This window comes from Anomaloglossus baeobatrachus, chromosome 2 (genome assembly GCF_048569485.1).
Source record: "Anomaloglossus baeobatrachus isolate aAnoBae1 chromosome 2, aAnoBae1.hap1, whole genome shotgun sequence".
Taxonomy (NCBI): Eukaryota; Metazoa; Chordata; class Amphibia; order Anura; family Aromobatidae; genus Anomaloglossus; species Anomaloglossus baeobatrachus.
Window position 1 is genome coordinate 589,231,612 of NC_134354.1, and position 26,973 is coordinate 589,258,584.

The window sequence follows — 26,973 nt, forward strand, 5'->3', positions numbered from 1 at the left end:
AGACCCAGCACCCGCCCCTGTTTTTTGTGTACACATGTTGTTCATGTTGAATGGTTTCAGTTCTCCGATATTCCTTCGGATTGAATTTACTTTAAACCAATTTATAATTTTTTCCTCCTTCTTGCTTTTGCACCAAAACTGAGGAGCCCGTGAGGCACGGGGGGTGTATAGGCAGAAGGGGAGGGGCTTTACACTTTTAGTGTAATACTTTGTGTGGCCTCCGGAGGCATAGCTATACACCCCAATTGTCTGGGTCTCCCAATTGGAGCTAGAAGAAAAGGAATTTACGGTAAGTAAACAAAATTCCCTTCTTTGGTCGCCACAAATATTGCGCAAAGATAGCATCTGCGCAAAAATGGTACTATTTACAAACTTCAGCTCAAGACGCAAAAATTAAGCCGCCACTAAGCTATACATCCCGAAAAATAAGAATGCTAAGGGTCGCGGAAAATGGTGCAAAATGTGCGCCACTCTTTTTTGGACATACTTCTAATTTTTTTTATTTATTTATTTTTAACCTCTTAGATAAAAGTAAACCTATACGTGTTTGGTATCTACGAACTCGTACCAACCTGAGGCATCACATCGACACATCTGTTTTACCATTTAGTGAATACGGTGAATAAAATATCTCAAAAACAGGCATTTGGAATTTTTTTGCAGTTTTCTAGTACACTATGTGGTAAAATTAATGGTTTCATTTAAAAGTACAACTTGTTCGGCAAAAAACAAGCCTTCATATGGCAAGATTTACTGAAAAATAAAAGTTACGTCTCTTAGAAGAATGGTGGCAAAAAAACGGAAAGTGCACAATCGCCCAGTCGTGAAGGGGTTAATTACATAGCACTTTACAGACAGGAGCATATTCATCTTTTATACCGTTTTCTCCATTAGGTCTTACAAAATGTTGTTTTTTTTCTCCTTTTATATTTTTGAAGCCACTACTAAACCAGTCATAGAAGAAACAACAAAACTGGCTGAGTGCATTGGAAAAACAAGGACTTTGCTAAGGAAAATCCTTTCTGAAGGTGTGGATAACTGCATGATGAAACTGGACAATGATCCCCAAGGTTATCTGAGTCAGCCATTGAGCCTTCTGGAAGCTGTTCTTCAGGAGTGTCATAACACCTTCACTGCTTGCTTCCATTCTTTCTACCCCACGCCTGCTCTCCAGTGGGCATGTCTCTGTGATTTACTGAACTGCTTGGATCAGGTAGAGCTACTCATTTACAGATTGTGGCATACTAGGCAGGGGCGGACATACCATTGGTGCAACCTGTACAGGCGCCCTAGATGTGGAATTGGGCATTATAACTATTGGGCTGCAAAGGGCCTATATATTCTAGCACAAGGGCCCTGTTCTCTCTGTGTCCACTTCTAATACTAGGTTAAGTTATGACTACGCCATCATAAATATCAGATTTCTTGCGAAAGATTGTTAAATAAATATATTACATTTTATCTTAACAATAAATTTGATTTAAATCCACAAGTCTGCTGTCACTTTGTGTGACTGCAGACTTGTGGATCCTCACATCGCACACACGTTAACTGTGGGGGAACGACTATCACATGGCTGCGATATGTGGTACGCATACTCCCAACTAGAATCCGACTAGATCGGCACGGCCAGTGTAATGAGCGAGGCCGCACCCATCTAGTTGGAGTGTGGTCAGAAGTACACATATCGCATACTCGCAGCAACATTACCGATATTCCCAGCTCTGACACCGGAGAATCCTCACAGAGCAGTGTCACATAGAGTAACTGCAGACTTGTGGATATAGACCGGACAGCCTCTAACAAAAAAAAGATATTCGGTTTTCTCTGAACAAAAATGTTTTACATTGCTTTCTCAGTCACACACTTCATTAAATGTTTACTTTTGTTTTATAGGACATACAGGAAGCAAACTTCAAGACTTCCAGCAGTCGCCTTTTGGCTGCGGTTATGTCAGCCCTCTGCCACACTTCTGTGAAGCTTACCTCTATCTTCCCCATTGCTTACGATGGTGAAGTTCTGCTACGTTCCATGGTTAAGCAAGTCAGCACAGAAAACGATACTGCACTGGCACATCGCTTCCCTCTGCTGGTGTCCTGCATGGAAAAGCTAAGTCAGGTCTGCGAAGATTCTTCTTTTGTGTTATGTAAAGTAACACATTCCTTTTCTCAGTCACTACACATATATATTTTCTTCAGCGCTCTATTGGGAGACCCAGACGATTGGGGTATAGCTACTGCCCTCCGGAGGCCACACAAAGCACTACACTAAAAAGTGCAAGGCCCCTCCCCTTCTGGCTATACCCCCCCGTGGTATCACGGGTTCTCCAGTTTTCAAGCTTTGTGTGAAGGAGGTCAGACATCCACGCATAGCTCCACAGATTTTAGTCAGCAGTAGCTGCTGACTATTTCGGATGGAAGAAAAGAGGGCCCATATAGGGCCCCCAGCATGCTCCCTTCTCACCCGTGGATGGTGTTGTAAGGTTGAGGTACCTATTGCTGGTACGGAGGCTGGAGCCCACATGCTGCTTTCCTTCCACATCCCCCTGAGGGGCTCTGAGGAAGTGGGATCCTGCCGGCCTCAAAGCTCTGACGCCGGGCTCCATCCACAGACCCATTTGAACCTGCTGGATACGGAGCTGGAGTACCGTTCAGGGACATGGCCCTGCACCATTACAGGTACTCTGTGTCCCCGTACACACAGACACAGCACACTCCAGACTTGCTGGGTGTGCTAGTGCGCCGGGGACAGTAAAGGGTTACAGTCACTGCAGCTTTGCTGAGTGACTTTGTGTTTTGGGAACTACCGCGCCGGACGCTCCGGGAGCGGCGGCGCGGCTGGGACTTGTAGTTCGCCGGGGACTGGGCGCCGGCCGCGCTTTTACGGCGGCGGCGCTTATAAATCCAGTCCCCGGCTTCTGCGGCCTAGTGCCGCTTCGTTCCCGCCCCCTCCCTGTCACTCAGGGAAGGGGACAGGCGCTGAGCAATCAGCAGCGCCGAGGGCTGGAGCCTTTTTACATGCTCCAGCCCTCTCACTGCACACTGTCGGACGCCGGATTCCCGCTCTGCCTTGGGGGCACGCCCACGGCCCGCCCCTCCTCACATGAGCTGGGGAAGAAGCCGGCAGCCATTACTGCAGTCCGAGCTCGGACTTTCGGCACCAAGGCAGGACGGTGGCGATCATACACCCGCTTATAGGCGGGCGGTAAGAGGCACACATAGTGCTGACCACGATATAACTGCAGTGTGTACATGTGTTGTTTTTTACTGCATAGGTCGCTATATGCCCGCTTGGGGAGCGACACATCAGCAGCAGGAAAGCAGGTGTGCTAAGGCACAGGCTTTCTAGGCTGCTTGTATTGCACGACTGAGGTGTTCATTTGTGTTTATGCTTATATGCTATACATTGCACTGTACAGTCGCTAGTCTTAGCTATATTCTCCTGGAATGGCTAGACTACAGCAGCAGAAAACCAAGGGTGCTGGGGCACAGGTTTTTTTCTATGCTGCTTGTATTGCATGGGCTGCAGTGTGCATTTGTACTTGTGCTTGTATGCTATACATAGCACTGTATGGTCACTCTTCTGGGCCATATTCCCCGAGATGACTAGTCTACAGCAGTAGAAGAGCTGGGGTGCCAGGGCACAGGCTTCTATGCTGCTTGTATTGCATGTGCTGCAGTGTTCATTTGTACTTGTGCTTGTATGCTATACATTGCACTGTAGGGTCACTCTTCTGGGCTATATTCCCCTAGATGACTAGTATACAGCAGCAGAAGAGCAGGGGTGCCAGGGCACAGGCTTCTATGCTGCTTGTATTGCTTGTGCTGCAGTGGTCTTTTGTACTTTATGCCTGTATGCTATACATTGCAATGTACGGTCACCAATCTTGGCTATATACTTCTAGATAGCTAGTCGGCAGCGGCAAAAAAGCAACACAGATTTCAGTGCTGTTTTTACTACATGGGATGCTGTTCATGACACCGTCCCATTGTGTGCATGCTCCCCTGTAGCACGTCGTCTGCCGGGGTCTCTAGCACTTCGTCTGCCGGGGCTCTACTAGTTGTGGCCAAAGAAACCTCCTGTCAACCCTGTCCATGGACAGGGACGGAGTAGTCATAATATAGAGACTTGCACCCATGGGCAATCTACTTGACCAAAAGGCAGCTCTTCAGGGCTTTGATACTGACATCGCTCTCAATCCGGATACACCGGGTGGTAACGCCATACGGAATGATCCTATACCGTCCATCAATGGAAGGTTGGATCTTTCTCCCTCAGCTCCCCCAGTGGAGATAGGAGACGAACAGGAGAAGTTCCTTTTCAGTATCTCACGCAGATATTGAGTTTTTTTCTGGCCACGCTGACTTCAGAGAAGCAGTCCAGGAACACCACGCTTACCAAATAAGCGTCTTCTCCAAACGTTTGTAGGATACACGTTATCCCTTTTCCCCTGACGTGGTCAGCGCTGGACCCAGGGTCCAAAGGTGGATTCTCCAATCTCCAGGCTTGCATATAGAGCCATAGTTGCACTGGAGATGGGGCTTCACTTAAAGATGCCATTCACAGACAGATGGACTCTGGTTGAAATCTGTCTAGGAGGCTATCGGCGTGTCGGTTGCTCCGGCATCCACAGCCGTATAGGCAACCTAACCTTTTCAATGTCTGCACTGCGACTTACCCTGTTAATACTGTCCTAAAAGTACAGTCGAGGTTTCGGTCCTTCCCAAGCTCCGGCAGGTCCCAATTGTCCTCGTGCAAAAGGGCTACAAAACCTCAGACGGGCTCAGATTCCGGCCGGGCTCAATCTCGCCCAAGGAAGGCAGTCGGAGGAACCGCTACCAAGGCGGTCTCCTCAGGACTCTCAGCTCTCTCTCTCTCTCTCTCTCTCCGCATCCGCGGTTGATGGCAGACTCCCCCGCCTTTGGCGACATTTAGCTGCCACAGGTCACAGACCGGTGGGTGACGGACATTGTGCTCACGTGCACAGGACAGTGTTCTGTTCTCGTCCTCCGACTCCATTCTTCAGAACGGCCCCACCTCTCCACCGAGCAGATGCCCTGCTGCAGGCGGTGGACGCGCTAAGAGCAGAAGGAGTGGTGATCCCTGTCCCCCCTCAGGAACGAGGGCGAGGGTTTGTACTCCAATCTCTTTGTGGCTCCAAAAATGGACGGTTCCTTCCGTCCTGTTCTGATCCTGAAACTGCTCAACGAGCATGCGAACGCCAGGCGGTTCCGGATGGGATCCCTCCGATCCGTCATTGCCTCAATGTCTCGAGGAGACTTCCTTGCCTCAACAGACATCAAAGATGCCTATCTCCACGTGCCAATTGCTACGGAGCACCAACGTTTTCTACGTTTTGTGATAGGAGACGAACATCTTCAGTTCGTAGCTCTGCCATTCAGTCTGGCGACAGCCCCACGGGTGTTCACCAAGGTCATGGCAGCAGTGGTAGCAGTCTTGCACTCTCAGGGACACCCGGTGATCCCGTACTTGGACGATCTACTCGTCAAAGCACCCTCCCTCGAGGCATGCCAACGCAGCCTGAATGTTACGCTGGAGACTCTCCAGACTTTCGGGTGGATCATCAATTTGGCAAGGTCAAATCTGTCTCCGACTCAATCACTAACGTATCTCGGCATGGAGTTTCATACTCTATCAGCCATAGTGAAGCTTCCGCTGAACCAGCAGCGTTCAATGCAGACAGAGGTGCAGTCTCTCCTTCAAGGCCAGTCGCACCCCTTAAGGCGCCTCATGCACTTCCTAAGGAAGATGGTGGCAGCCATCGAGGCAGTTCTCTTTGCGCAGTTTCATCTGCGCCAACGGCAATGGGACATTCTCCGCCAATGGGATGGGCAGTCAACCTCCCTGGACGGGAAGTCTCCCTTTCCCTGACGGCCGAGGACTCTCTGCAATAGTGGCTTATTCCCACCTCATTGTCATAGCCCCCATCCTGGGCAGTGGTCACGACAGATACGAGTCTGTCAGGGTGGGGAGCAGTTTGTCTCCGCCACATGGCTCAGGGGACGTGGACTCAGCAGGAGTCCACCCTTCAGATCGATGTTCTGGAAATCGGGGCAGGGTATCTTACCCTATTAGCTTTCCAGAAGTGGCTAGAAAGAGAGCAGATCCGAATCCAGTCGGACATCTCCACAGCGGTGGCATACATCAACCACCAAGGAGGGACACGCAGTCAGCAGCCTTCCAGGAAGTCCGGCGAATCCTCATGTGGGTGGAGGACACAGCATCCACCATATCCGCAGTTCACATCCCGGGCGTAGAAAACTGGGAAGCAGACTTCCTCAGTCGCCAGGGCATGGACGCGGGGGAATGGTCCCTTCACCCGGACGTGTTTCAGGAAATCTGTTGCCGCTGGGGGGTGCCGGACGTCGACCTAATGGCGTCTCGGCACAACAACAAGGTCCCGGCATTTATGGCACGATCGCGCGATCACAGAGCTCTGGCGGCAGACGCCTTAGTGCAAGATTGGTCGCAGTTCCGGCTCACATATGTGTTTCCACCTCTGGCACTCTTGCCCAGAGTACTGCGCAAAAATCAGATCCGATTGCAGCCGCGTCATACTCGTCGCACCAGACTGGCCGAGGAGATCGTGGTACCCGGATCTGTGGCATCTCACGGTCGGCCGACCGGGGTCACTACCAGACCGACCAGACTTACTGTCTCAAGGGCCGTTTTCTCCATCGGAATTCTGCGGCCCTGAACCTGACTGTGTGGCCTTTGTGTCCTGGATCCTAGCGTCTTCAGGATTATCCCAAGGGGTCGTTGCCACCATGAGACAGGCTAGGAAGCCCACGTCTGCTAAGATCTACCACAGAACGTGGAAGATTTTCTTAATCTGGTGCTCTACTCAGGGAGTGTCTCCCTGGCCATTTGCATTGCCTACTTTTCTTTCCTTCCTACAATAGGAGTTAGAAAAGGGCTTGTCGCTAGACTCCCTCAAAGGGCAAGTCTCAGCACTATCCGTGTTTTTTCAGAAGCGTCTAGCACGTCTTTCTAAGGTGCGCACGTTCCCGCAGGGGGTTTGTCATATCGTACCCCCGTACAAGCGGCCGTTAGATCCATGGGATCTGAACAGGGTTCTAGTTGCTCTCCAGAAGCCGCCTTTCGAGCCTCTGAAGGAAGTTTCCTTTTCTCGCCTGTCACAGAAGGTGGCGTTTCTCGTTGCGATCACATCGCTTCGGCGAGTGTCTGAGCTGGCAGCTCTGTCATCCAAGGCTCCCTTCCTGGTGTTTTCACCAGGACAAGGTAGTGCTGCGCATCATTCCGGAGTTTCTCCCTAAGGTCGTATCCTCGTTTCATCTTAATCAGGATATCTCCTTACCGTCCTTTTGCACTCATCCGGTTCACCGGTATGAGAATGTTTACGTTTGCTAGATCTGGTGAGAGCACTCAGAATCTACATTTCCCGCACGGCGCCCATACGCCGTTCCGATGCCCTTGTCGCTGGTACGCGCAAGAGGTTGCAGGCTTCTAAAGCCACCCTGGCTCGATGGATCAAAGAACCAATTCTGGAAGCCTACCGTTCTGCAGGGCTTCCGGTTCTCTCAGGGCTGAAAGCCCATTCAACCAGAGCCGTGGGTGCGTCCTGGGCGCTACGACACCAGGCTTCGGCTCAACAGGTGTGCCAGGCAGCTACCTGGTCGAGTCTGCACACTTTCACCAAACATTATCAGGTGCATACCTATGCTTCGGCGGATGCCAGCTTAGGTAGAAGAGTCCTGCAGGCGGCAGTGACATCCCCGTAGGGGAGGGCTGTTTTGCAGCTCTAACATGAGGTATCTCTTTACCCACCCAGGGACAGCTTTTGGACGTCCCAATCGTCTGGGTCTCCCAATAGAGCGCTGAAGAAGAAGGGAATTTTGTTACTTACCGTAAATTCCTTTTCTTCTAGCTCTTATTGGGAGACCCAGCACCCGCCCTGTTGTCCTTCGGGATTTCTTGGTTGTTTGCGGGTACACATGTTGTTCATGTTGAACGGTTTTTCAGTTCTCCGACGTTATTCGGAGTTAATTTGTTTAAACCAGTTATTGGCTTCCTCCTTCTTGCTTTGGCACTAAAACTGGAGAACCCGTGATACCACGGGGGGGTATAGCCAGAAGGGGAGGGGCCTTGCACTTTTTAGTGTAGTGCTTTGTGTGGCCTCCGGAGGGCAGTAGCTATACCCCAATCGTCTGGGTCTCCCAATAAGAGCTAGAAGAAAAGGAATTTACGGTAAGTAACAAAATTCCCTTCTTTATACAGATGAACATGCACACATATATACACACAAACTTGTTTACTGCATCTGTACTGTATACTGTAAAGTAGCCTTGAATGCAAACTAGGCACACCGGGTACAATACAGCTCCTAATATCACTTTGTAACATTTGGTGTATATATTACCTGAGTTTTTGAAGCACTTATTCCAATTTCTTTTAGTAAGATATATTGTGCTTGTGTTATCTAGAGTGAAGAAAATGTTTCTGGAATGACAAGTTTCCGAGAAGTTCTGGAAAAGATGCTGGTGATCGTCGTCCTGCCTGTAAGGAACAGCTTGCGCCGGGAACATGAACTGTTCTCTTCCCACCTGGTATCCAACACTTGTGGCCTCCTGGCTAGCATTGTCAGTGAATTGACGGCATCTGCACTTGGGTCTGAGGTACTTACAGTTCATTCCTATTCATGTTTTCTATTTCTTGTTTGAAGAATGCCTCTTAAACATTAAAGAGGAGCTGTCTGTTCCACTCTTGTGAATATGGTAGGTTTTTTTTGTTCCTTTTGTCTCTCCATTATTGAGATCTGGCCCCCCTTTCTTGTATGCAAATCTAGTCTTGTTAAGCCTGCTTTACACGTTGCAATTAGTTGTACAATCGCATTTGCGATGTGACACGCCCAGGTTGCATATGGGATCTTATGAGATCGCACGTAGGTTGTTCATTTGCTGTCACACGTGCGTTAGTAGTCTATGTTAAATTGATCAATTTTGTGTGCAATCGTTTAGCTCATGTGTTCTGTGACGTATGCATTGGGCACCCCCTTTTTTTTTTTTTTTTTTAATTTATTTGACTTGCCAAGCGTGTGTAATGTGTAGGGATGCGTTTTTACTATGTCATCTGCCATTCAGCTCTGCTACATGGCCGCTAACAGCAGACAGAGACAGCCATGTAGCAGAGCTGAATTGCAGATGACAGCAGACACAGAGCCGCACGATCAGAATGAACTCGGGTTAACTTCACCTTCAGCTCCACGCAGCAACTGAAGACAGCCGCGCGATCAGCTGAGCTGTCACTGAGGTTACCCGCGGCCACCGCTGTATCCAGTGACAGCGAGTAACCTCAGTGACAGCTCAGCTGATCGCGCTATTCCCTTCATTAGCTGCGTGGAGCTGACAGGAGCGGCGGTGTATTCTGCAGCTCCGGTCACCTTCATGCAGCAGAGCTGGAAGCGACGCTAGACCATCCTGGATTACGCCGGACATGGAGAGCTTTTTCGGGCTTATTAAAGTGGTGAACGAGGGTATATGTTTGTGTTTTTTATTTCAAATAAAGGATTTTTTTCTGGTGTGTGTGTTTTATTTACTATCACTTACAGATTAATCATGGAAGGTATCTCGGGGAGACGCATGACATGATTAATCTAGGAGTTATTGGCAGCTATGGGCTGCCAATAACTCCTTATTACCCCGATTGCCAACGCACCAGGGCAAATCGGGAAGAGCCGGGTACAGTCCCAGAACTGTCGCATCTAATGTATGCGGCAATTCTGGGCGGCTGCTGGCTGATATTGTTAGGCTGGGGGGCTCCCCATAACGTGGAGCTCTCCATCCTGAGAATACCAGCCTTCAGCCGTATGGCTTTAACTGGCTGGTTTTAAAATTGGGGGGGGACCGCACGCCGTTTTATCTTTTTTTAATTATTTATTTCACTGCACAGTATAGACATGCCCACCGGCTGCTGTGATTGGGTGCATTGAGACACCTGTCACTCAGCGTGGGGGCGTGTCTCACTGCAACCAATCATAGGCGCCGGTGGGCGTGGAAAGCAGGGAATACGAGATTGTTTAATGAGTGGCCGGATTTTTCAAAATAGTAAAAGCCGCCGGAGCAGTGTGAACGCCATGCAGCGCCGCGCCGGGGATCGGTGAGTAAGAGAGTGGGTAAGAGGGATAGCCTGACATGGACAGAGATAGTGACTGACAGAGATTAGTGAATGACAGACATTGTGAGGCGCTTCAGAACGCAGCTTTTCAGCTGTGCTCTGAAGCGGACCTTTTTTAAGCTGCGGTGCAGAGCGCACACCTGCGCACATAGCCTCAGACATCAAAATCGTATGAGTGATGTCACACGTTTCAATTGACTAGGTTTGTGCAACAAAACGTTCAATTCTAGACAAAGATACGATGTGTTTGCGATCAACGGTTTTGCGTTCAATCCTGATCGCACGTAGGTGTCACGCAGATGCCTCACAAACGATGCCGGATGTGCGTCACTTACAACTTGACCCCAACGACGGATTGTGAGATATATTGAAGCGTGTAAAGCGGGCTTTAGACTTGCAGGAGGCGACCACCGAGAACATATTCATCATATCCTCATAGTTTATAAACTAGTATTACGCATGAGGAATAGGGGACCATATCTCTGGAATGCAGAGGGTCGGCAAAAAAAAGACCATATAGGTCATTCAACCTGGTTGTGCATGTATCTGGAAACATTATTCCAGTATTAAAAAGCAAAAAAAAGTTCTTTAGTTCATTGATAGAGGTTTTGTCTCTTGGCAGTTCTGCCTGTGTCAGACGGTGATGGTATGCCACCAGTCACATGTTTAGTCTAATGGGTATAGCCACTTTCAGATAAAGTATTTCAGAATGCTTAGCATATAGCTTGGCGACAGACACAGAAATGGCTAGAAAAGTATTTTCTCTGATCCATATTTCTTTATATTTTAAGGTTGATGGCTTAAACTCTCTACACTCAGTGAAGTCCACTCCTAATCGCTTCACCAAGACGAGCCAGGGCAGAAGCTGGAACACTGGCAATGGCTCTCCAGATGCAATCTGCTTCTCGGTGGATAAACTTGGGGTGGTGGTTGTTGGCTTCTGTGTGTATGGTGGAGGGGGAATCCATGAGTATGAACTGGAGGTTTTGGTGGATGATGTGAGTATTTTTCAGAAACTCCAGAGATTGCGTTTTCCTTACTGATTACAGTTGTACCTATATGGAAAACACGCTTAAATTATAGCGATATTCTTCTTTCCTTACCAACATCTTTTTGGTTAAGTCTAAGCTAAAGAATGACCCCCCCCCCCCCTTAGTTTGCAAAACACAAAAAGCCTGATTGTTTTCTTTTCTTTTAGACTGAGCTTTTACTTTCTTCATCGTTCCTTATGGGAGACCCAGACCATGGGTGTATAGCTTCTGCCTCCGGAGGACACACAAAGTACTACACTCAAACGTGTAGCTCCTCCCTCCTAGCATATACACCCCCTGGTAGCCAGTCCTAGCCAGTTTCAATGCTTTGTGTTCAGGAGGTCACACACACACATGCATTCTCTGATTTTTGATTTTTTGGATTTCAAAGATTTGGAAGAAAAGCGGGTCCAATCTGGACTCCCGGCATGTCCCTTCTCACCCCACTGTGTCGGCGGTGCTGTTAAGGTTGATTTTACAAGGCTGGAGCCTTCGCATGCCGCGCGCCTTCACCATCCCCTGGGGCTCTGGCTTGAAGTGGGAGCCATCACGGTTCCCACTGCTTTGCAGGAGACCGGTCTCCATCCGCAGCCCTTTTTCAGGATCCTGCCGGACGGAGCGTTTAACCCCCCCCCCAGGGACCTGGGCCCTGCGTCTCAAAAGCTAAGTATTGAGACGTTTTTACCACAGAAAGTGGTCTTTCCAGGGGTCCCTTGTACTTTATTTATTGGGGGGAGTGTGTTATATGACTGTGGTAACATTTCCGGCCGGTTCTCCAGTTTTCACTGGAGAACCACGCCGATGGTGCCTGCACGCTGGCCGCATGTTTAAATCTAGGCCCCGGCTTCGCCTGAGGCCTAGTTTCGGTTTCACTGCCCCTGCATGTTAGTCAGTGCAGAGGGACAGTGTGGCTCCACCCAGCGGCTGTTCAGCACAGGGAACGGACACTCCTCACTGAGGAAAGATTCCCTCCCCTGTATACCTCATTTGCCTGCTCTCAGAGTAGGCCCCGCCCCCTCTCCTCGCTCCGGTCGCCATTTTCTCAGCGTTCTCAATGTCTGCATAGGCACAGAGATACCACATTGTGACAAATGGGGGCCTGGGCTGGGGGACTGGAGGGCACAGAAATGTATGTTAAACGGTCTGGCAAGCCACAACCTCCAGTTGTGCAGCTGCTTATATTCTCTGTTTATATACTCTGCTGGGGGTCATTCTGGAGATGCATTCCCTCACAGAGCCCCCACTTCTGCAGCATGTCTCACATCAGAGCAAGGCTGCAAGGCTGTTCTTAATATGCACTGCATGTAGACTCGTACTGCCTGTACTGAGCACATAAACACAGTGGTCCCACAGCCTGGAGCCTCGTCAGTGGTCCCTCCAGCTTCTCCGGTGGTGCTGAGCATGCATTAGCCCCCTTCTCAGGGCGCTTCTGCTGCTACGGCTCGGTCAGCAAAGCTCTCAGAGGACTCTTCATCTGGTCTCAGACCCCGTCCTCCTAAAATGGAGACGCAGGGTCCCCTGTCCTTCCCCGTCCCGCAGCTCTGATTCACGAGCGGACTCACAGGACGAGGAGGATATCTTTACTGGGGGCTCGGACGCTACTTAATGTACCATTGATCCGAAGGTGATGCAGATGCTAATGATTTGATTGCGTCCATTATATTTGTACTGGACCTCAATCCGCCTGTATCAGGGGAGTATCCCCCTCTGGCAGAAAGGCATCAGTATACCTTAAAGAGAACAAGGAGTGTGTTCCTTAACCACTCCAGTTTTCAGCCCACTGTGACCAAGCCCAGGGTCTGCTCTGGCAAACGCTTCCCAAAGCGTGGTTCTGATGACAGTTTTCCCCTTCCACCAGAGGTGGTCAAGGAGTGGGCTCATTCACCAAAGGTGGTCCCTCCGGTGTTTAGACTCTCAGCCCGGACGTTGTATCAGTGGCTGATGGCTCCTCACTTACGGCTTTGCTGTCCGCCAGGTTGTCCTTCTGGCCAAATCTGTATGGAGGCGGCAGGGGCCTCGTTCTCCCCAGCTTTTGCAGCAGTGCGGCTTTCAAAGCCATCTCTGCTTCTATAGAGGAGATGCATTCCCTCACAGGGACTCTTTGCCCGAAATGGTTGCCTTAACTTCCAGTCTTTTCATCCTATGCCATGTCTGCCATGCTGGAGACTCTCACCGCACTGCGGTGGCCTCGGCTAATTTCCTCGCTATCCGCAGGCTCCTGTGGCTTCGGAAGTGGAAGGCGGATGCTTCTAAAGAAGTTCCTTGCTGGGCTCCCTTTTGCTGGGACCAGTCTATTCGGGAACAACTGGATGAAATTATTAAGGAAGCTCTTGGCGGGAAGAGTTTCTTCCATGCCACAAACCTAAACCAGGAAACCTGTCCAGGGCAGGAATCAGTCGAGGTTTTGTTCTTTTTGTTCCTCCATCTGATCCTTCTCTAAGCCCTCGGCCTCGTCCACTGGCTCAGCCAAGGATCGTAAACCCAAATGGCGCACGAGAAGACCGCAGGAGATGCTGCCACTAAGTCAGCCTCCTCCTGGCTATCTGGCCATGCCAGCAACGTCCTTGGTCGGTGGCAGGCTCTCCCACTTGGCGACGTATGGTTTTAACACGTCTCCGATCAGTGGGTGCGAGATACCATCTCCCACGGCTACAGGATATAATTCTATCCAGCCCGCCAAACAGATTTTTTCTGTCAACTCCCCCCTGCTCCAAGGCCGCCGCCTTCTCACATGCTGTGGCATTCTTGCAGGCCACTGGAGTAATTGTACCGGTTCCCGACTGGGAACGGTTCTGAGATTTCTGCTTAAATCTATTCCTAGTACCCGAGGAGGGCGGTGCCTTCCGACCTGGATCTCAAGCTTCTCAAGCATGTTCAGGTGCGGCAGTTTCGCATAGAGTCTCTGCGATCAATCAATGACCCAAGGAGATTCCCTAGCATCCATCGACATCAGAGATGCCTATCTGCATGTGCCAATCGCAGTTTCACACCAGCGTTGGCTACGTTTTGCAATCAGAGTGGTCCAATTCGTGGCTCTTCCCTTGGGGTTAGCCACGGCCCCTCGAGTATTCTCAAGGTCGGGGCAGCTGTGATTGCGGTCCTGCACCTCTAGGGGTTGGCAGTGATCCTTTTGTCCTGGACAGCCTTCTAGTCTGGGCTTCATCCAGTGCAGACTGTTAGCGGAGTGCCTCGCTCACTCTCGCCACTCTAACCAATTCGGGTGGTTTGTCATTCTGTCCAAGTCCACTCTGACTTCGACCCAGAAGTTCACATATCCAGGGACGCAATTCGAGACTCTGTCGGCACTTGTGAAGCTGCCCTTAGTCAAACAGCAGTCCCTCCGCTGGCGGTCGACGTCGTTCCATCAGGCACCTAATACAGGTGCTGGATCAGATGGTGGTGTCAATGGAAGCGATTCCCTTGCCCAGTTCCATCTGCGTCCTCTGCGGCTGGATATTTTCCGCTGTTGGAACAAGCGGACTTCCTCCTTCCACGGGGTGGTGGCTTCGCCACAGACCAGGGGCTCGTTTCAGTGGTGGCTTCGTCCCCTCTGTCTCAGGGACGCTCCTTCCTGGCTCCGTCCCGGGTCATCCTCACCAAGATGCTAGTCTATCCGGCTGGGGAGCAGTATATCTCCACCATGGAGCGCAGGGCACTTGGACTCTGTCCGAATCAGCCCTCTGGATCAATGTGCTGGAAATCAGAGCTGTGTTTCTAGCTCTCTAAGCCTTTCACCATCTGTTGACGGCCAGGCACATTCGAGTCCAGTCAGACAACGCTACAGCGTTTGCCTACATCAACCTCCAGGGCGGGACACTCAGCCGCCTGGCAATGTTGGAGGTTCATCGCATTCTTCAGTGGACGGAGGACTCCTAGTCCACCATATCCGCAGCCCACATCCCAGACGTGGAAAACTGGGAGGCAGATTGTCTCAGCCGTCAAACCGTGGCTCCACGATCCTCAGGTTTTTGCGGCAGACGCACTTGTTCAAGTTTGGTCCCAGCTTCGTCTGTCTTACGTGTTTCACCCTCTAGTTCTTGCCCAGAGTCCTGCGCAAGATCAGAAAGGAGGGCCGTCGGGTCATTCTCATTACTCCAGACTGACCCAGGCAAGCTTGGTACCCTGACCTGCTCCGTCTGTCCGTAGAGGTGCCATAGCATCTCCCGGACTGTCCAGACCTTCTCTCACGAGGTCCGTCCTTCCGCCAGAACCTGCGGCTCTCAGATTGACGGCGTGGCGTTTGAGTCATGGATCTTGACGACTTCTGGTATCCCTCCTGAAGTCATCTCCACTATGACTCGAGCTCGGAAGTATCCTTTGGCCTTTTGGCCTTGCCGACCCTCCTGTCCCTTCTACAGTCCGGTCTGCAGCTAGGACTATCCCTCAATTCCCTTAAGGGACAGGTCTCGGCTCTGTCAGTGTTGTGCCAGCGGCGTATCGCCCGGCTGGCCCAGGTGCGCTCCTTCATGCAGGGCGCATCTCACATCATTCCGCCTTACCGGCGGCCCTTGGAGCCCTGGGACCTTGATTCGGTCCTCACGGCTTCCGGAAACCCCCCTTTGAGCCTCTTAGGGAGGTTTCTTTGTTTAGTCTTTCACAGAAAGTGGTCTTTCTAGTGGCCATAACTTCCCTCAAGAGAGTCTCTGTTTTGGCTGCACTCTCTTCGGAGTCCTCCCTTCATCAAGACAAGGTGGTTCTCCGTCCGACTCCGGACTTTCTCCCTAAGGTGGTTGCTGTTTCCACCTTAACCGGGGCATTTTCCCTGCCTTCCTTTTGTCCGGCTCCTGTTCATCGCTTTGAAAGGGCGTTGCATACTCTGGATCTGGTGCGGGCGCTCCGGATCTATGTGTCTCGCACCGCTGTTCTTAGGCGGTGCACCTCTCTTTTGTGCTGACCGCTGGTCAGCGTAAGGGCCTTTCGGCATTTAAGCTGACCCTGGCTCGTTGGTTTAGGTCGGCCATTTCCGATACCTACCAGTGTACTCAAGTGCCTCTCCCGCCGGGGATCAAGGCACACTTGACCAGAGCTGTCGGTGCCTCTTAGGCTTTCAGGCCCAGGCTACGGTTCAGCAGGTCTGTCAGACTGCCACTTGGACTAGTCTGCATACCTTTTCGAAGCACTACCAAGTGCATGCTCTTGCTTCGGCAGATGCGAGCTTGGGCAGACGCATCCTTCAGGCGGCTGTCGCCCATTTGTGAAGTTAGGTTTCGCCTACTTCTCAGTTTTTCTGTTTATTCCCACCCATGGACTGCTTTAGAACGTCCCATGGTCTGGGTCTCCCATAAGGAACGATGAAGAAAAAGAGAATTTTGTTACTTACCGTAAATTCTTTTTCTTATAGTTCCGACATGGGAGACCCAGCACCCTCCCTGTTGCCTGTTGGCAGGTTTCTTGTTCCGTGTGTTATCACCGGCTGTTGTTGTAGACAGAGGTTCCGGTTGTTCCGGGTTTTGCTCTGTCTCTACTTGTGGGTGGATGTCCTCCTTCAGCTTTTGCACTAAACTGGCTAGGACTGGCTACCAGGGGGTGTATATGCTAGGAGGGAGGAGCTACACGTTTGAGTGTAGTACTTTGTGTGTCCTCCGGAGGCAGAAGCTATACACCCATGGTCTGGGTCTCCCATGTCGGAACTATAAGAAAAAGAATTTACGGTAAGTAACAAAATTCTCTTTTTTAATCAAAGCATCTGTACAAACATCTTGGTTGCTACAAATTATTAAAGAAGTTTTCTTGTGTATTGTGCCCTATTTTTTTTGTAGGTCTACTGGGGTGAGGTTTCCCTGCTTAGAGCTATTAGCCACAACAGCGAGCCGGTATATAGAAGCGCTTCCTGTTCTGGCGGATTTCACCTGTCCTTCTATTACGTAGATGGACATTCATGTGGATAGCCATCATGTAATGCTAGATTTCCCTTGTTATGGCTGCTGCAGGGGAAATGTAAAAACCTCGTAACATAAAAACAGAAATTAATGTCCAGATGCAGGTTACTGTGACTAAATTCCTATAGCATGCAAACAAATCCAACTCCACAAAGATATTTCTGATAATTCAATCTATGAAGTGCAATATACACGGACTATTCTCATGAATTCAGATGCTTGGAGCACATTGTGATCAAATGGTGTGGACACAGGAGCCAGTGACCGGGTGACCTTTTAAGGCTAGGTTCACATTTCCGTCAATTTGTATCAGTCACAATCCGCGGCTCTGGTAAACAACGGAATCCGTTTAGCGGATTCCGTTGTTCCCATATACTTGTATGAGTGGCGGATTGTGACTGATGATGTTGCGTTGCATCCTCCGCCCGACTGATCATTCGTGGAACGACTGATCGTCGGGCAGCAGGAACGCAGAGTGTAATGTTTTGAGCAGCGGAATCCTTAGGAGTTCGATGCGCATGCTTTCTCCCGGCTGCTGTGAGCGATCAGCTGATCACCCGGCGGCCGGCTGCTGTGAGCGATCAGCTGATCACCCGGCGGCCGGCTGCTGTGAGCGATCAGCTGATCACCCGGCGGCCGGCTGCTGTGAGCGATCAGCTGATCACCCGGCGGCCGGCTGCTGTGAGCGATCAGCTGATCACCCGGCGGCCGGCTGCTGTGAGCGATCAGCTGATCACCCGGCGGCCGGCTGCTGTGAGCGATCAGCTGATCACCCGGAGGCCGGCTGCTGTGAGCGATCAGCTGATCACCCGGCGGCCGGCTGCTGTGAGCGATCAGCTGATCGTTCTCTCTTTTAAAACGGAGTCCGACAATGAATTCTAATTCTTGTCATCCGTTGTACAACGGATTAGTCACAAGCGTCAGGCAACGCATGTGACTGATGCAAAACAACGGAAATGTGAACGTAGCCTAAGATGGGAGCCCACACTAAGGGAATGTGCACACGTCTTATTCGGGGTGACGAACCCTCTGAGTTTTTCAAAAGCAAGACTTCAGGAAATGCTGACTATTTTTCTTTTCTTGTTGCTGCAATTATCCGGTGTTTTTTTTTTTGTTTTGTTTTTTTGTTTTGTTTTTTTAACTGTATGTATTAAAGCAAGGAACCATTTAAGGATTTTTCAAGCATAATCACTGGAAAAAAACACTCAAGGTGTCCCGGCATTTTCCAAGCCTTTCCCTTTTACATCTATTTTAGAGTATGGAGCATCTTGAGAGTGTAAAACTCCTGAAAAATGGTCTGCTCACTTCTTTTAACTAGAGATGAGCAGATCGCTTTGAACAGTCCTGGTCTACAGTCCAGGTCAGTGCTCTTCTGCCATGGACAGGAGCTGTGCGCATATCCTGACCTTTTGGGTTCCTTGAGGAGACTTTTGGTTTTCCAGCTTTGTGTAAAATCTGTGCACCATGCAACGAACAGGTGACTATGCCAGCACAGCAAATCATTACATAAGCCCAGGATCCTGGAAGGTCAGGAAATTCGCCAAGCTCCTGTCCACTGCCGGATAGCACTGACCTGGTCTGTGGACCCGCATTGCACAAAGCAATCCGCCTATCTCTACTTTTAACTGTTTGGTGTCATTGGAAACCTGAATCTGTTAAAAGAAGATGAAATGACTGAACATATGAACAGCATGTCATTTTTACTCATAAAAGCATATCATTCTTGAGTGTTTACACAATTTCAAGCGTTTTTCAAAGCGAATTACTATTTGTGTACACACATCCTCAGACTTGCTTGTGCCTACAAATTTAAAGGGCAAGTAGGATCCAGTTAGGTTTTGTGCTTTGTTTGTATGCTGCAGGGGAAATTCCATCCATTCATACATTATTTATTTTCCATAAATAGTAGCATACGCCATCTTTTTGTTAACCTCTGAATTCTGCTGTTCCTCTATTTCTTCTGTAAATTTCAGAATAAATTTATTAATGGCTCTTACTTTTTGTAATTAAAGGGGTGTGCTCATACTTAGTTTGGAAGTATTGTCACTGATTCAGATGATTTCATACTCTGCAGACACAACTCTCATCCGTTCATACCAAGTAGTGGTTACTCGCACATTATCAGGAGGTATAACATGGACAGCACAATTCAGAATTCGAATAAATGAAGCTCCACAATTATTCCACATGTAATTGATTGCTATAAATCAGACCTGTCTGGAGCACAGGCAGATTCGCCGGGGGCTGTATTCTTGTCTTGATGGTGTGTATATAAGCCCATTTTGTACATCTTGTACTCTGTTCTTTTTAGAGTGACCACTCGGGAGATGCAGGACATTCTCATAGATGGACGTCACTAGAGCTTGTGAAAGGCACTTATACAACAGATGACTCGCCCAGTGATATTGCTGAAATAAGGCTGGATAAAGCTGTGCCCTTAAAGGTACTAACAAAGGCAATTGCTCAGTATAATATTGCAATGTAATTTTTGGCTACATTGACATTAAACAATTTGCTTCTTTTTCTCAGGAGAACATGAAATATGCAGTACGCCTGAGAAATTATGGGAGCCGAACCGCTAACGGCGATGGAGGAATGACCACAGTGCAGTGCCCAGACGCTGTGACCTTCACATTCAGTTCCTGCAGTTTGAGCAGTAATGGAACTAATCAAACCAGAGGGCAAATCCCACAAGTGTTATACTACAGGTTTGTTACTCGTGTGGTGTAACTGCTGTCCTTGTACACAATCATTGCCTTGTACTAATCCTCCTTGAGAAAGTAGCCTACTTTTCAACACTCCCTTTTTCTTTATCGTTCCTTTGGGAGACCCAGACCTTGGGTGTATAGCTTCTGCCTCCGGGGGACACACAAAGTACTACACCTAAAAGGTGTAGCTCCTCCCTCTGAGCCTATACACCCCCTGGTGAACCAGTCACAACCAGTTTTTCGCTTTGTGTTCAGGAGGCATACATCCACACATGCGTTCTCATATTTTTTCCTTTTTTTTGGAAGATTGAAGAAATGCGGGTCCACGTCTGGACTCCCGGCATGTCCCTTCTCACCCCACTGTGTCGGTGGTGTTGTAAGGTTGATTTCCAAGGCTGGAGACTTACATGCCGTGCTCCTTCACCATCCCTCCTGGGCTCTGGATTGAAGTGGGAGCCAGCACGGTCTCCATGCCTGGCAGGAGACCGGTCTCCGGCCACAGCCCCTTGAGGACCCTGCTGGACCGGAGCACTCACCCCCAGGGACCTGGCCCTGCGTCTCAGCAGCTAAGTACCTTGAGACGTTCATATGTTGGGGGTCCCTGTCATTTATTGTGGGGGGAGAGTGTGTTTACTGTGTTTTTTAGCATTTCCGGCCGGTCCTATGGCTTTTCGCTCGAGAACCGCGCCGATGGTGCCTGCGCGTCGGCCTCGCTGCTTAAATTTAGGCCCCGGCTTCGCCGGAGGCCTAGTTTCTGTTACCTGCCCTCGCATGTCACTCATGCTGAGGGACAGGCATGGCCCCTCCCGGTGGCCGTCCTGCACAGGGGAGGGACCCTCTTCACTGCTTGTGTGCGACTCCCCCCCTGCAGGCCTCTATGGCCCTCCAGATTCCGCCCTTCCTACAGGGACGCCCAAGGTTCCGCCCCCTCTCTTCGCTCCGGCGGCCGTTTTCTTGGGCAGGTTTCACGCTGTTCTGGCCCGTCCTGCACTCTGCATCCCTGCTGAGGTGCTGTGCATTGGGGGTCCGGGCTTCGGGATCTGGAGGGCACACAACACCGCTTCCAGCAGTCTGGTAAGCCACAGCCGGTCTCCGGTTGTGGACCTCTGCTATATTCTCCCTGGGATTCATTCCCTTTATAGAAGCTGTTTCCCCCCACTCAGGCAGCATGTCTCACACAAGGAGCAAGGCTCCAAAGCTTTATGCTGTATGTGCTGCATGTAAGCTTCCGCTGCCTGAAGCGAGCACATTGTGAGGTCTGCTCTAACTTGGAGGTGCCACGGCCTGGGGTCTCGGCCCCAGTGGTCTCTCAGGCTGCTCCTACACATGTGGCTGAACCCCCGACCTGGGTAGAGTCCTTTTCTAGGTCTATCTCCCAGTCATTTGCTGAGTCCATCGCACTTCTGTCCAGGACTTTGATGAGTATGCATCAGCCCCCTTCACAGGGTGCCTCTAATGCTCTTGCTAAGGGGCCTTTTAGGTCTGGAGCTCACAGAGGATTCATCATCAGGGCACGGACCCTGTCCGTCTAAGAGGCTCCGCACGGTTCCCTCTCCCTCCTCCTCCCGGGGCTCTGATTCGAGAGCTGACTCGCAGGATGAGGAGGATGCCTTTACAGGGGGCTTGGAGGCTAACTCCATGTGCCCCATTGCTCCTTCCGAGGGTGACTCAGAATTTAGTGACTTGATTGCTTCCATTAATTCTGTGCTGGATCTCAATCCGCCAGTATCAGAGGAGCAAGCCTCTCTGGCAGAAAAGCACCAGTTTACCTTGCCTAAGAGAGCAAAGAGTGTGTTCTTTAACCACTCCAGTTTTCAGGCCGCTGTTACCAAACCCAGGGCCTGTCCTGACAAACTCTTCCCAAAGCGTGGTTCTGATGACCGTTTTCCCTTTCCACCTGAGGTGGTCAAGGAGTGGGCTCAGTCCCTAAAGGTAGACCCCCCCGGTGTCTAGGCTCTCAGCCCGGACCGTTGTGTCGGTGGCTGATGGCACTTCCCTTAAGGATGCCACTGACCGTCAGATTGACCTTCTGGCCAAATCCGTGTATGAAGCGGTGGGGGCCGCGTTTTCTCCAACTTTTGCAGCAGTGTGGGCCCTCAAAGCTATCTCTGCTTCTCTAGAGGAGATGCATTCCCTCACTAGGGAATCTATGCCCGAGATGGTTGCCTTAACTGCTCAGGCTTCAGCTTTTTCTTCTTTGCCATGTCTGCCATGCTGGAGGCTTCTCACCGTGCTGCGGTGGCTTCGGCTAATTCCCTCGTTATCCGCAGGACCTTGTGGCTTCAAGAGTGGAAGGCAGATGCTTCTTCAAAGAAGTACCTTGCTGGGCTCCCTTTTGCTGGTTCCCGGCTGTTCGGTGAACAGCTGGATGAAATTATTAAAGAGGATACTGGCGGGAAGAGTACTTCCATGCCACAAACCAAGACCAGGAAACCTGCCCAGGGTAGGATTCAGTCGAGGTTTCGCTCCTTTCGTTCCTCCAACTGGTCGTCCTCTAAGCCCTCCGCCTCGTCCGCTAACTCAGCCAAGGACCAGAAATCCAGCTGGCGCTCCAGAGCGCGTCCGCAGAAGACCGCAGGCGGTCCTGCCACTAAGGCAGCCTCCTCGTGACTCTGTCCGATCCAGCCACGTCCTTAGTCGGTGGCAGGCTCTCCCACTTTGGCGATGCTTGGTTTCAACAAGTCTCCGATCAGTGGGTGAGAGATATCATCTCTCACGGCTACAGGATAGAATTTTCTTCCAGCCCGCCAGATTTTTTCTCTCAACTCCCCCCTGCTCCAAGGCCGCCGCCTTTTCACAGGCCGTGGCATCCTTGCAGGCCAACGGAGTAATTGTACCAGTTCCCGCCCGGGAACGGTTCAGAGGTTTCTACTCAAACGTCTTCTTAGTTCCCAAAAAGAACGGTACCTTCAGGCCCATCCTGGATCTCAAGCTTCTCAACAAGCATGTTCGGGTGCGGCACTTTCGCATGGAGTCCCTGCGATCAGTCATTGCCTCAATGACCCAAGGGGATTTCCTGGCGTCCATCGACATCAGAGATGCCTATCTGCATGTGCCCATTGCGGTTTCACACCAGCGTTGGCTACGCTTTGCAATGGGAGACGATCATTTCCAATTCGTGGCTCTCCCCTTCGGGTTAGCCACGGCCCCTCGGGTCTTCACCAAGGTCATGGCAGCCGTGATTGCGGTTCGTCACCTTCAGGGGTTGGCAGTGCTCCCCTACCTGGACGACCTTCTAGTCAAAGCGCCATCCAGCGCAGACTGTCAGCGGAGTGTCTCGCTCACTCTCAGCACTCTAGCCCAATTCGGGTGGCTTGTCAATCTTCCCAAATCCACTCTGACTCCGACCCAGAGTCTCACGTACCTAGGGATGCAGTTCGAGACTCTGCCGGCACTTGTGAAGTTGCCCTTAGACAAACAGCTGTCACTCCAGTTGGCGGTGCGCGCTCTCCTGAGGCCCCGCCGTTATACCCTCAGGCGTCTGATGCAGGTGCTGGGTCAAATGGTGGCGTCCATGGAGGCTGTTCCCTTTGCCCAGTTCCATCTGCGCCCCCTGCAGCTGGACATTCTCCGCTGTTGGGACAAGCGGCCTTCCTCCTTACACAGGTTAGTGGCTCTGACGCCACGGACCAAGAGCTCTCTTCAGTGGTGGCTTCGGCCCCTCTCCCTGTCCCGAGGGCGCTCCTTCCTGGCCCCGTCCTGGGTGATTCTCACCACGGATGCCAGTCTATCCGGCTGGGGAGCGGTATGTCTCCACCACAGAGCACAGGGCACTTGGACTCCGTCCGAGTCAGCCCTTTCAATCAATGTGCTGGAAATCAGAGCCATACTTCTAGCTCTCCTAGCATTTCACCATCTGCTGGCGGGCAGGCACATTCGAGTCCCAGTCAGACAACGCGACAGCGGTTGCCTACATCAACCATCAAGGCGGGACACGCAGCCGCCTGGCAATGATGGAGGTACAACGCATTCTTCAATGGGCGGAGGACTCCAAGTCCACCATATCCGCAGTCCACATCCCAGGCGTGGACAACTGGGAGGCAGATTATCTAAGCCATCAAAGCGTGGACGGTGGCGAGTGGTCCCTGCACCCGGCAGTATTTCAGTCGATCTGCCGCAAATGGGGCACTCCGGACGTGGACCTAATGGCATCCCGTCACAACAACAAAGTTCCTGTCTACGTGGCTCGCTCCCACGATCCTCAGGCCTTCGCCGCGGACGCTCTGGTTCAGGACTGGTCCCAGTTTCGTCTGTCCTACGTGTTTCCTTCTCTAGCTCTCTTGCCCAGAGTCCTGCGCAAGATCAGAATGGAGGGTCGTTGAATCATCCTCATTGCACCGGACTGGCCCAGGCGAGCTTGGTATCCGGACCTGCTCCAACTGTCCGTAGAGATGCCGTGGCCTCTCCCGGACCGTCCAGACCTACTCTCGCAAGGTCCGTTCTTCCGCCCGAATTCTGCGGCCCTCAAATTGACGGCGTGGCTCTTGAGTCCTGGATTTTGACGGATTCTGGTATTCCCCCTGAAGTAATCTCCACTATGACTCGGGCCCGTAAGTCTTCGTCCGCTAAGATCTATCACAGGAGTTGGAAAATTTTTCTGTCCTGGTGTCGCTCTACCGGCCATCCTCCTTGGCCATTCTCTTTGCCGACCCTTCTGTCTTTTCTACAGTCCGGTCTGCAGCTAGGTCTGTCCCTCAACTCTCTCAAGGGACAGGTTTCGGCCCTGTCAGTCCTGTTCCAGCGGCGTCTCGCTCGGCTGGCTCAGGTCCGCACCTTCATGCAGGGCGCGTCTCACATCATCCCGCCTTACCGGCGGCCCTTGGACCCCTGGGACCTTAACTTGGTTCTCACGGTCTTGCAGAAACCCCCCTTTGAGCACCTTAGGGAGGTCTCTTTGTATCGTCTCTCACAGAAAGTGGCCTTTCTGGTTGCTATAACTTCTCTCAGGAGAGTTTCTGATTTGGCTGCGCTCTCCTCGGAGTCACCCTTTTTAGTCTTTCATCAAGACAAGGTGGTTCTCCGTCCGACTCCGGACTTTCTTCCTAAGGTGGTTTCTCCCTTCCACCTTAACCAGGACATTACCTTACCTTCCTTCTGTCCGGCCCCTGTTCATCGCTTTGAACAAGCTCTACATTCTCTAGATCTGGTGCGTCCTCTCCGGATCTATGTGTCTCGCACCGCTGCGCTTAGGCGGTGTACCTCTCTTTTTGTGCTAACCACAGGTCGGCGCAAGGGCCTCCCTGCTTCTAAGCCGACCTTAGCCCGTTGGATTAGGTCGACCATTTCGGACGCCTACCAAAGTTCGCAGGCTCCTCCCCCGCCGGGGATCAAAGCGCACTCGACCAGGGCTGTCGGTGCCTCTTGGGCTTTTCGGCACCAGGCTACGGCTCAGCAAGTCTGTCAGGCTGCCACTTGGGCTAGCCTGCATACCTTCTCGAAGCACTACCAAGTGCATGCTCATGCTTCGGCAGATGCGAGCTTGGGCAGACGCATCTTTCAGGCGGCGGTCGCCCATTTGTGAAGTTAGGTTTCTGCCTACTTCTTAGTTTTTTTGTTTATTTCCCACCCAGGGACTGCTTTGGAACGTCCTAAGGTCTGGGTCTCCCAAAGGAACGATAAAGAAAAAGAGAATTTTGTTTACTTACCGTAAATTCTTTTTCTTATAGTTCCGTCTTTGGAGACCCAGCACCCTCCCTGTTGCCTGTTGTCAATTTCCTTGTTCCGTGTGTTTTCACATGCTGTTGTCGTGAACATAGTCTCTGGTTGTTCCGGCTCTTGCTCTGTTCTACTTGTGGGTGGCTATTCTCCTTCAGCTTTTGCACTAAACTGGTTGTGACTGGTTCACCAGGGGGTGTATAGGCTCAGAGGGAGGAGCTACACCTTTTAGGTGTAGTACTTTGTGTGTCCTCCGGAGGCAGAAGATATAGACCCAAGGTCTGGGTCTCCCAAGACGGAACTATAAGAAAAAGAATTTACGGTAAGTAAACAAAATTCTCTTTTTTTTTTTTTTTTTTTTTTTTCTCTTTTCATGTATATATGATAGAAGTGAGTATGACGGAGACCTTCAGTCACAGCTGATGAGTAAAGCCAACGAAGAAGACAAAAACTGCAGCCGGGCACTTTCTGTGGTTAATGCTGTGACAAGATCGGCAAAGGACCTGCTGCACCGAGCACTTGCTGTAGATGGTAGGTTTTACGTAAAGGGTTTTTCCACTAATTTTTCACCCCTTCCTCAGATATACTTCTTCAAAACAATACCTTTTGTAATATACTTGTTTTGAATGTATTGCTTCTCTGAGCGCATCTCAGCAGTGATCACATTGTACTGGATTGTTGCTCAGATTCTTCTTCCTCCTCTGATACTTCCTTTCATTTGGCTGGATTTCTGTGCAGGAAAAGGAAGTTGTCACTGGGATCCTGATGGTGGGTGCAGATGTTTTTGAATGACTCAGTCTGCCTCACTCAAGCTGAGCTAACCGTTTCATTCAGCAGTAACGGCAGCGGCCAGCACCTTTTTGCTTTTGAAAAGCAGATTGCAGCACTTGACTAGCAAATGGTTTAGATAATCCAATCACTGATGTGACAGCTGGGAAGCGCCAAAATTTGCATACCATACACCATCAAGGGGCTGTACTGGCCATCTAGCAATTGCTTGTACGTACCCTGGGCTGCTCTGACACTTGGTCAATATCGTCAGCAGCACAGAGTGGAGAAGGGAGGGGGGGGGGTGCTGTCTCACTGGCTACAGCATTGCATTATGGAACTTGTAGTATTAGAACACAGCCTAGGGAGAGGAAGGGATGGATGTTAACATCAGTGCTGCTGCTAGTAGACACAGAGTTCTACTATCTGTATGATAGAAGGTTTATTACTATAATAAGTGCAATGAATGCATTTAGTGGCACATAATAGCACGAAAGATTAACAAAAATTAAATAAGTTGGGGTTTGTGGATAGCTTTATTCTTTCACTTTCCCAAATTGAGAACTCTAAGGATGTGTGCCCACGATCAGGGTTTGCAGCGTTTTGGATGTAGTGTGTTTTCACAGCGTCCAAAATGCTACGTTACACAGTAAAAGCATAGCGGACAAGATTTTTAGAAATCATGCGCCCATTGTGCTTGTTTTTTCCACAGGAAACACTGACCTGCGGTGCGGCTTACGAAGCCACATCATGTCAATTGTTTGCGGATTCGCATGC

The 26,973-nt window shown here is 50.6% G+C and overlaps 1 protein-coding gene across 17 annotated transcripts in view; it reads left to right on the forward strand.

The window, feature by feature from the left end:
- The window catches only part of MYCBP2 (MYC binding protein 2), a 481,356-nt gene that overhangs the window by 243,698 nt on the left and 210,685 nt on the right, over nt 1-26,973 (forward strand). For all 17 annotated transcript variants that reach the window (XM_075336774.1, XM_075336775.1, XM_075336778.1 and 14 more), the window contains 7 exons: nt 939-1,213; nt 1,897-2,118; nt 8,466-8,657; nt 10,947-11,153; nt 19,377-19,508; nt 19,595-19,773; nt 25,817-25,959. In XM_075336774.1, the coding sequence (XP_075192889.1) occupies nt 939-1,213; nt 1,897-2,118; nt 8,466-8,657; nt 10,947-11,153; nt 19,377-19,508; nt 19,595-19,773; nt 25,817-25,959 (1,350 nt within the window). The remainder of the gene's footprint in view (nt 1-938; nt 1,214-1,896; nt 2,119-8,465; nt 8,658-10,946; nt 11,154-19,376; nt 19,509-19,594; nt 19,774-25,816; nt 25,960-26,973) is intronic.